The sequence below is a fragment of the Corylus avellana genome, chromosome 10 (genome assembly GCF_965113065.1).
Source record: "Corylus avellana chromosome 10, dhCorAvel1.hap1.2, whole genome shotgun sequence".
Taxonomy (NCBI): Eukaryota; Viridiplantae; Streptophyta; class Magnoliopsida; order Fagales; family Betulaceae; genus Corylus; species Corylus avellana.
The window spans coordinates 7,146,665-7,157,543 of NC_142499.1; the positions used below are offsets into that span (position 1 = coordinate 7,146,665).

At 36.4% G+C, this 10,879-nt stretch overlaps 1 protein-coding gene across 1 annotated transcript; it reads left to right on the forward strand.

Annotated features, from left to right (window-relative positions):
* Positions 1-2,530: 2,530 nt before the first annotated feature.
* Positions 2,531-3,209, forward strand: LOC148583296 (uncharacterized). Its single transcript, XM_088511342.1, has 2 exons — positions 2,531-2,985; positions 3,056-3,209. The coding sequence occupies exons 1-2, from the start codon at positions 2,531-2,533 to the stop codon at positions 3,207-3,209; spliced, it is 609 nt and encodes a 202-aa protein (XP_088367468.1).
* The last annotated feature ends 7,670 nt before the right edge of the window (positions 3,210-10,879 follow it).

Genomic DNA, 10,879 nt, shown 5'->3' on the forward strand with positions numbered 1-10,879 from the left:
TTAATATACTTATTATCAAGTTTTTTTTTAAAAAAAAAAAAAAAAAAATTAACAATTTTGGTAACGTGTCAATATGACACATCACCATATGGTGACGTGTCAAGTTGACACGTCACAATATGGTAACGTGTCATATTGACACGTTACAGTAATACTAACGTGTGTAATAAACACGTTACCGTATGGTAACGTGTTAACGTGACACATCACCATATGATAACGTGTCATATTAACACGTTACCATATGGTAACATGCTTATTACACACGTTACCATAAGATGATATGTCAGTTTAACACGTCATCTTTTGGTAACGTGTCATTTTTGACACGTCACCAAATGGTGACATGTCGAAAATGACATGTTAGAATAATTTATGATAACGTGTTGACAATCAACACGTCACAATATGGTGACGTGGCAACAACTCATGAACAGTTGCAACGTCACTAAAATGACAGTTTTTTGTAGTGTTTAGCCAAAACCAATAAATCTCTTTAAACGTTTAAAAAATTAAAAGAAAAGAGACAGAGAAATCAGACTTTGTGTAATTGATCTAATAGAAATGAAAACCATAAGATTTGGAGCTCACCTCAGGTACGTTCCAGATGAGAAAGGATTCATGATTGAGTAAGTGGTTTAGCTCCGAGAGAGCTCAATCAAATCTGAAGGAAAAACAAACAGAACCCAGTACTCAATCGATATTTAGAGGAGTGGATACTTCTTTTAAGAGCATTCACAACAAGCTCTCTTAAAAACAAGTTTCGCCAAAATCTGGAGAAATTTCACAAAAAACCCCATACATTTAGCTCGCTACCTCCCTCCCCAATTTAGCACTTGTAACGAGCCTTACAACAGATGATGTATGTGACAGTTGCATGGGAGTTCCACGTGGCAGCAATGAATACTTGAATAATGACAACTGGTATTACCTTGTCATTGAGAACTTTGGAGGTTTAGGTATCCTCGAAATACCTATTACAATATTCAGTTCATTTTTTCCTCAACTTCCATTTTTCCTTCTAGAAGAACAGCTCCATAACAAGTGGTATCAAAGCCCTTGATCCATAAATGAGAACTCGGTATGCAATGGCAGAAGAAACATAAAATGATCAAGCGCGAGAGTTTCAAATTGCTCTCATAGAAATGAGAAAGGAGGTCAACAAGATGAAGGAGTGCATGAGGAAGATGCCAGGAGTAGAAACGCAGTTGAAGTAGATTGCAGAAATATTTTCCAGCTCTACCAAATAGAAAGGTCCTCTGCAACCAAATGAAGCTGAAAGCAATGCTGCTCATGGTCTGAATTTTGGCTGCCAACAAGGTCGCGATGCATCTAGTTTTGGTGATGCAGTCTGCACCAAAACTCTTCGACTAGAGTGTCCAAGTTTTAATGGCAAAGATCCAGACTCGTGGTGTTACAGAGCATCACAATTCTTCGAGTATTATGATATTCCAGAAGGACAGAAGCTTAGTATTACTATATTTCACTTGAAAGTTAAGGCTTTATCATGGTTTCATTACGTAGTATTAATAACCTGTCTACTTGGAATGATTTCCTTATAGCCATTCAAGTTAGATTTGGTAAAGGATCATATAATGATCCTATGGAGACTCTGTCTAAGCTGAAACAAACTGGTTCATTAGAAGATTATAAAACTTAGTTTGAGGTTTTAGCAAATAGAGTGCATAGATTGATAGATCCTCACAAACTTAGTTGTTTTCTGGGGGGGGGGGGGGGGGGGGGGGGGGGGGGGGAGGGGTGGAGTTTGAAGGATGATGTTCATTTACCAGTTCGAATGTTTAATCCTAAGACATTATTTGATGTTTACTCTTTAGCAAGGATCCAGGAGGAATGCCTCTTTACTAATACCAAGAGTGTGAGATCTCTGTGGAGTCCACATTCTTTTAGAACTCAGGGAATGTCAACTGATATAAGTTTTGGTTCTAGTAAGGGTGGCCCTTCTTTTGGGAATAAGGTTCAATTCCATAGTCAACCTAAATAGTTCCAAAATACCTTTGGGCGAAATAATCAGTCTAAGGGATCAACTAGTGATAATCTTAAAGCTTTTGTGCCTTTTCAAAAAAATTCTCATGCTCAGATGAATGAGAGAAGAAGGAAAGGATTGTGTTATTCTTGTGATGCCAAGTGGAGTAGAGGTCATGTCAGTGCAGTACCAAAACTCTTCCTAATTGAAGAAATTGGGGGAGAACAAGTTATGGATGTTAATCCTACTAACAAAGAAGAGGAAGATCCAGGAATTTTTTTTTTTTTTTTCTTGAGGAGGCACTTGAAATTTCCCTTAATGCTATTATAGTGACTCCTAGTCCAAAAACCATGAGAATTGTAGGAATCTTGAGGAATCAACAGGTGATAATCCTTATTGATTCATGAAGTACTTATAACTTTGTGGATGCTCATTTTAGCTGAGATGCTTGAAATTACAAGTACAAGCAAAGATTCTATCAAAGTTAGAATAGCAAATGGTCAAGAAATCAGTAGTCCAAGGAGAAGTTAGGATCTTACTCTTAAGATGCAAGGAAATGTGGTTAAGCTAGATTTGTACATTCTACCTTTAGCTAGTTGTGATGTTGTCCTTAGCATTCAGTGGCTAAAAGTGTTAGATCCAAGATTGTGGGACTTTGATAACCTGAGTATGGTATTCCAGTATGGTTCCATGAGTTGTAAGTTGAAGGGATTGCAGCAGGGTCCTCAATTAAGTTTAGAGGATGGGAGTTTCTTTCATTGGCTTAAGAAAGGAAGTAACGGTGTCTTGTTACAGTTGATTGGTACTGCTAACCACTTAGTTAAGGAAAGCAATAGTGCAGAACAAGTACAAAAAAACCAGAAGTCAGGTCCATTAGATGATATTCTTGAGGAGTTCGAGGATATTTTTACAGAACCTACCCGTTTACCACCAAACAGATCCCATGATCATTCAATTCCTTTGCAAGATGGAGAGCAGCCTGTTTCAGTCAAACCTTATAGGTATCCTTTTTATCAAAAAGAGGAGATTGAAAAGATAGTTAAGGAATTACTTTAAGTCTGGTGTTATAAGGCACAAGACTAGCCCTTTTTCCTCTCCAGTGTTGCTAGTCAAGAAAGCTGATGCAACTTGGAGAATGTGCATGGATTACCGTTCTCTTAACAAGATAGCCATTAAAGATAGATTTCCAATACCTGATATGGATGAATTGCTTGATGAACTTTAGGAATCTACAATTTTTTCAAAGTTAGACTTGAGATCTGGTTACCATCATATTAGAGTGGTGTAAAGTGATATTTCTAAGACTGCCTTTAGAACACATGAAGGCCATTATGAATTCTTAGCAATGCCCTTTGGGCTAACTAATGCTCCTTCTACTTTCCAAAGTTTAATGATCCTGTTTTCAAACCTTATCTTCGCAAGTTTATTTTAGTTTTCTTTGATGATATTCTTGTGTTTAGTAAAGACGTGGACACCCATAGAAGCCATTTACACATTACATTAGATATCTTGAGGAAGAATCAGTTGTTTGCCAAGAAGTTAAAATGTAGGTTTGGGTGTAAGGAAATGGACTATTTGGGTCACATTGTCTTAGAGCAGGGAGTGAAGGCTGACCCAGGGAAGATTCAAGCCATGGTAGATTGGCCATTTCCCAATAACATCAAGTCCTTAAAGGGGTTACCTTTGATTGATAGGTTACTGCCACAAGTTTATTTAAGGTTATGGATCAATTGTTGCTCCTTTGACATCTATGTTGAAGAAAAAATCATTATGTTGGGATGAAGCTGCAAAGGAGGCTTTCCAAAATCTTAAGGTTGTTGTAGTTCAAGCACCTGTTTTGGCATGACCAAATTTTTCTCAACCATTTATTATTGAATGTGATGCCAGTGGAGTGGATTTATGAGCAATTCTGATGCTGAACAGTAGACCAATTGCTTACTTGAGCAAGGCTTTGAAAGGGAGAGCCCTGCTTATGTCCACATATGAAAATAATTGTTTGCATTGGTTACTACAATTCAGAAGTCGAGGCCTTATCTTTTGGGCCAACGTTTTGTTGTCAAAACTGACCAACAAAGCTTAAAATTTTTACCTGAACAGAAGGTTGGAATTAGTCTAAATAAGGAGAAATTTGCCCTTAGAGAATCTCAGCCCTCAAACCAAACAACCGCAGGCATGAAAGCCAATTCCATTTACATTAACATTCAAAACCGTTTTTTCTAAGCCATTGTCAAAACTGTAAAACCATTTAAAGATGATTTCAGTTTTGTCCATAAAAGTGGTCACTTTTGGTCAACTAATTAAAGTTGATTTCATTTTTTTTTTCCATAAAAAACTGGTTTAAGATCAAACGGTTAAACAATAAATAATGTTCGTAACATTACAACAAGAAATAGCTTAGCCCTACGTTGGTGGGAAGTACCCTCTGTTAAGCATTTTCTTTTCCAAATATTGAAATAAATATTTCTTTCCTCTGATCATAGTGAATTGCCGACCGACTAAATTCAAGATTATTAATTAATGATCATGAATTGATCATATCTTTCCTCTGATCGTATCAGAAAATGAAGTGGACCACCACAACTGAAGGACATGCTAACTAGACACCAAATTGTAAATTTCTGAAATTGCCAACCAATTTTATCGTACGCAAAATTTGGTAGTTTAAGGAGGCCGCATAGAGCATGTCGCATTTCCGAACGGACACTTGTTTACTAAGAATGAAGGAAAAAAGAGAGACATACGATAGTGAAAGAGAGGGATTGGAGAAACGGGGGCCCTTGTGGCTTGATAAGGATGAAAGTTATTTATGATAAACTATGATTTAGTTACCTTATAGTTACTTAGTTTAAGACATTTATTTGTATTTATTTTTTTGATTCATTATTTTATTCAGAGTTAAACAATAAAAGATGAATTGGGGCTTATTTATGTGATAAATAGGTTTTAAAAGGACTCACCTCCTACACAAGGTTGCTTAATATTTATTCATGGTACAACCAACATATTTTGAAGATTTCTACTTTAAAGCAAATTCAAAGAACACGTCAACAAGGACTCGATTCAAAAGGGACTCTAAGAAGATGTTCTCTTATTATTGTGGCCACAACCCATCAAGAATGGTCCCCTTTCTTGCTCAAAATGTATCCAACAAAACTACAAAATGGAGTAAATTAATGGCAGGAAGTATCAAGCAAAACTACAAATGCTACGTCTAGATGGTATCCTCTGTTAAGTATTTTCGTTTTCTAATATTAGAAAAATACTACAAATTGTTTTGGTGTTCTCCTCATCTTATGTGGATATTACTTTCTAAAAACAATATGAGAGACCAGTGTGATATGTTTGTTCTACTTTTTTAGAAAACAATATACACGGAAGATCATGAGAAAACTAGACAAAAAAAAAAAAAAAACGGTAACATTCCTCTCATCTAATTAAGAAAATATATATTTAATAAAGTTTCAAAAGGTAACTGAAATTTTCGAAACAAACAGAAATGCACTCATTTCGAACTGCGCATGAGCTAGATGGTGAGATTATCATTTAAGTTTATCGTCGCAATTCATGCACCAAGATTATGAACATTTTCCACATGTTTTCGAATTGCCTTTGAACCACTTAAAGGTTTGAGACAAAAATGTGAAATTCAATTTCAACCATTAAAAAAAAATTAGGATTACTTCTAGTTTATTTGAACCGGAGCATATCCCATTAGTAATATTGGAGGGGTAATTTTGTTCATCGAAAAGTGAAAAGACAAAAATACCACTTTAATATAACTAAATGAATTGGAGAGGATACCGTTCCAACTATAAATAATACACAACACTTTAATCAAATCCAAATAAGAGAACCCATTAGGTAGATAGATACCCTCTATTGGTACGATAACAGCTATGGACCACAATCGTGTAATATTGGACTTTTGGCTTGCTCAGGGCTAGCTGAATGCCTAGGCAAAGTAGACAATTGTCTAAGAGCATTTATATTTTGCAATGTATGTTTTAGATAAAAATAAAATTTAAGGAGAAAATTTTATTTTATTAAATTTAGAGAGTTACTTTTATAATGAATTAAACATAAAACTTCCTTTACTTTTCACTACTTCAGTAAAATGTTGTTTTTATTAGCTTTAAACCAATACGGGAGAGGAGACTAGAAAATAAGCTTAAAAAATTATATAACTTTAGCTTTTTGGCTCTTGAAATGTAAGGAGCATTTATGTCAATAGTTAAGTATAAAGTAAGGAATGGAGCTTGTTAAATGGGTGTTTTCATAAGTTTTGTTAGATTATTATTATTACTATTTTTTTTTTTTAAAAAAAAAAAAACGAAATATAAAGAGCCCATTGTGAATGCTTTAAGGCCCTTAATAAAATGGATCCTCTTCTTTGATCAGTAACCCAAATCTAGAGAATATGTGTCAAAATCGAAATTTTCACCTAAAACTGCATATTGAACCACAGTTTTTCTTGCAAAATTTCATCAAACACTTCTTAATTGATTACTCTTAAGTTGAAGAAAGTTTCTAAAAAATAAGAAAAAATAAAAAATAAAAAAAAATAAAAACAAACAAACAAACAAAGGTGCGGAAAAGGCATAACATAAAAACCCTTAAGCAAACTTGCATGGCTAAACTATCCTTTTGAGTGACTGGTGTCAAAGTCTCTCATGTTCTTATGAGGAGGATTAGTGCGAGAAGAAGACGAACTACTACTACTTTCAAATGGCGTCGAAAATCTTAGAGCATTTAGAAGTTCTAAGAACAAGAGATACATTGACACCAGTCACTCAAAAGGATAGTGCAGCCCATGCAAGTTTCCTTCAGGGTTTCAATGTTATGCCTTTTCCACACCTTTGTGTTTTTTTTTTTTTTCTTCAACTTAAGAGTAATCAATTAAGAAGTGTTTGATGAAATTTTGAAAGATAAACTGTGGTGAAATGTGCAGTTTCAAGTGAAAAATTCAATTTTGACACGATATTCTCTAGATTTGGGTTACTGATCAAAGAAAATGAACCATTTAGCAGAGATGCAGCTCCATAGACGCACACATAGGATTAGTTTCGGGTGATCTCGTTCCCCACAATGCACGGTCAACAAGATTCCGTAATGAGTGTGCTTTGTCTGTTGATTCTCAGCCGTCCAAAATGTTTCGATGATCTAATAGCCGTTGGATGATATTAATGGATGACAGCTATCAAGCATTTACTAAGAAGTATGTATATGGTGTAACAGAGACACCGTAAGCTTGTCTTATTTGATCTAATCTAATGATTAATATTAAATATTGAAAACGTATATATAATCAACAGACCATATTGAACAAGAACTCCAGATGTAAGTAGAAAAGGCCACATGAACAAGCACATCTAATGCACTTAAATTACAAAAAAAAATTAGTGGAGCTCGAAGAAGGTTCTAACCCTATCAAGCCAATCTCGAGCAACATTTTTAGGCTCGATTCGAGCTCGAACATGAGCCCAAAATAAACGAGCCAAGCCCGGACAGCGAAAGCTCGCCCAAGCTCGGCTCGTTTATACGCCTACCTACCGGATATGTCTTAATTGCTACAACTGAAATTTTGGGAACCGGATCCTCTCTAAAGCTGATATTTTGGAATTTTTAAGTGAAATTCCCACTTTCATTAAGGAATATCAAGTCATACAACTACAACTCTATGAGATTGACGTTGATAATTTCCTATAATTTTTTATTTTAAAATTATAGAATTCAGGCTTTTTTGGTGTACGAAAGCTTTTATAAAATGTAATCAAAACTCAAATATAATCAAAATCTACCTTTCTAGAGGCTATAAACATGTATTTATAGCCCCCAAATCCTAACCCTAGAAGTAAAAAGAGTTTAAGTTAGTTAAGACTTCTATGCTGGGCCGCTGGCCCGATTATGAAAATTTCTTCAATAATAAAGGAAAAATTACTATTAAATAAAATACTAATTTCAATAACATAAACAATAAAATAAAATATATTTGATTGCTGGATTTTTTTTGATTTGCTGGAAAAAAAATCTTCATTAAAGTCCCCAATAGAGCAATCAAGTCTTTCCTTCTTGGATTATTGCCTTTATTTCCATTCAGCTTTTCAATCTTCCCTTTGCAGCCCAATTTGACCTAGTAAACATCGGAATTAGCCAAACCTCATGAAACATGACTTATATATCTTTGAGTTATCTTTCGAACGCCTCAAAGGTTGATCTAATCACATGTCTGAAAGTCTAGATACGACTTTTTTAGTAGAACTTATCAGGTGCGAATTTCCCCCTACATCATCCTCTCCAGGTTTGAAAGAATTCACCATCAAATTCGCATCCTCATCATACGAGCTGCTGGTGAACGAAACTAAAGCAATAACTCACCTTGTTATGCTTGTAGGGGGTAAGTTCTACCCTACATCAGTTACCAACTCTAAGCGGTAAACGTCTTGGTCTAAATAACATTTTAATAAAGTCTAAGACTTAAATTATTTTGAAAAAAAGTCTAGATAATATTCTGTCATTAAAATTTTTTAAAAAAACTTTACCGTATATACAGCTATATCGTAGGATCAATAAAGCCTGGTAGCTCATCCTAATGTAAGCAAGCTTTAACATGAGGAAAAGTCTTTGTGTCAATAAAAATACCATTTTTTGCCCATAAAAATATAGGTTGCAAGGAGCCACATCACCCAATTTTTTTTTTCCCTCCATAATACATCGTACAGGATTACAAAAAATTCAAAATCAAAATAATTCTCTCTACAATGCACGCAGTTCTCCTTAGTTTCTCCATTTCTCCCTCTCTCAGACTCTCTCTCTCTCTCTCTCTCTCTCTCTCTCTCGCCCATATAGTCCCTTCATCATTCCACATGAACTTCAGCCATACCGGGTTCATGTCTTCAAAAATTACTTGAATCAGGTCCTGGGTAACCACCATTTTCGGTCTAAAGGCATCTTCCTCTATGCTAGCTAAACCGCGCAATTTATACTGTTGACGCTGTCCCGAGGGACTTGTAATACAATGTCGGTGCCCCAACCATTGTACGCTATCACCCATAACACTAACAGCCCGAACAAATCCGACCTTAGGTGGCACACGCTACCAATGATGTATGTCCAATAGTGTCCAACCATTAGGAAATGGCCTTCCCATTCTGTTTGGTAGCTTAAAAAAAGTTGCTTTTCAAGCATTTTTGATAGAGTTCTCAAAAGGTTGATGGTTGGCATGCTAAAACCCTCTCCCAAGCAAAAAGAATGGTCCTTATTAAATTAGTAGCTACTGCCATTCCCTCCTATGTTATGAGTTCTTTCATGGCCCCATCATCTATTTGCCTCTCCATGGACAAAATTTTCAAAAACTCCTAATGGGGTCTCCCCTAAAAAAAAACAGAAACCTTTCCCTCCAATCTTGGGACTCCCTTTGCTTGCCTAAAGATCAAGGAGGTTTGGGTTTCAGAAAAATGAGTGAGGTTAATTTAGCACTCATCTCAAAGCTTGGATGGAAGATGCATACTAATTTTGACTCAACATGGGCGACTCAACTCCAAGGTAAGTATCTCTCTTCTGGATCGTTTCTCCCTCCCCCCCCCCCCCCCTCCCCTCCCCCCCTCCCCATTCTTCTCCCTCCTCGCTCTAGAAAGGCATCCTCAAATCCCAATTCATTATCTCTCAAGGTGCCTACAATAGAGTCCACTTAAATTCTTCCTTTCTTGTTTGGAATTTCCCTTGGATTCCAACTCTTCCAGATTTCACTCCTTCTCCCTCCCCCCTCAGTACAAACCCTCAACCAAACATCAAGGTTTCGGATCTCTTCTCCCCTAATGGTTTCTGGAATACGCCCCTCTTACTCTCCTTGTTTGATCCCATTAGTGTTAGGGAAATCCAGAAAATCAAAATCCACCCCTTACCCCATTCCCGATCAGATTTCATTTGGACCCTTTCATCCAATGGTCTCTTCTCTTCTAGTTCGGCTAATAAGTTAATTAGCAAAAACAAAACTAGTTTAGCCACTTCTCCTCTAAAATCTAGAACCTGGAAACAATTGTTGAAGCTCAATATGAAAGCCAAGTTAAAACTCTTTCTTTGGAAAATTGCCTAGGATATTGTCCCCTCTAGAGCTAGGTTGTGCCAGGTTTTTCACATCTCTAAGGTAAATTCCCTTCCACACCTAGAAAAACATACACTAACACTCTCCCTCAAGTTGGAACAGCTTGGAGTACACAATACAAATAGCAAGATAATTAAATAAAACTTCAACACCGATCGAAAACACGTCGGAAACTTGAACAACCAAGATTTGATCGGATCTCGCCGCAAAACACCAAGGGTAGTCGGATACATCGATTACTAAAAACATTGGATCGGTTCTCGCCGGAAAATCCAAGGCCAGTCGGATACAACGATCACTAACAACTTGGGATCGGTTCTCGCCGCAAAACACCAAGGCCGATCAGATACATCAATCACCAACAACCAACAACAATAACATTTCACATGATTAACCACCAAGTTTCATCGGAAAAATGCTATTGGAAAATAAAAAATCGTCGGAGCTTAAAAACTGGTTGGAGACAGATAGAACATGCCGGCAGTACCTAAAACAGAAGCAAAATAATGAAAAACATAAGGGAAATAGTCACTTTAGGCTCGTCGGACCTTTGCCGGACCTCGCGGAACTTGTCAGATAAGGCAGAACATTCAGACCACTCCAAAAATAGCAACTACAAAAGCAAAGGATGACCAGAGATCAACGTTTCAACAATAGAAAATAAAATCACCGGATTTTTTTTTTTCCCGATGGCCATTGCAACTTCGCCGGCCACCACAGAACACTCCGGCCCACCACAGAAATACACCCTGACTTATATATATATATATATATCAGGGTGCGAGGTCTTCCAT

Excerpts from the sequence above, each read along its gene's own strand:
- LOC148583296 (XM_088511342.1), top strand. The coding sequence starts at position 2,531 with ATGCAAGGAAATGTGGTTAAGCTAGATTTGTACATTCTACCTTTAGCT. Across the intron at positions 2,986-3,055 it reads GTTTCAGTCAAACCTTATAG|GCACAAGACTAGCCCTTTTT; the intron begins GTATCCTTTTTA and ends TGGTGTTATAAG.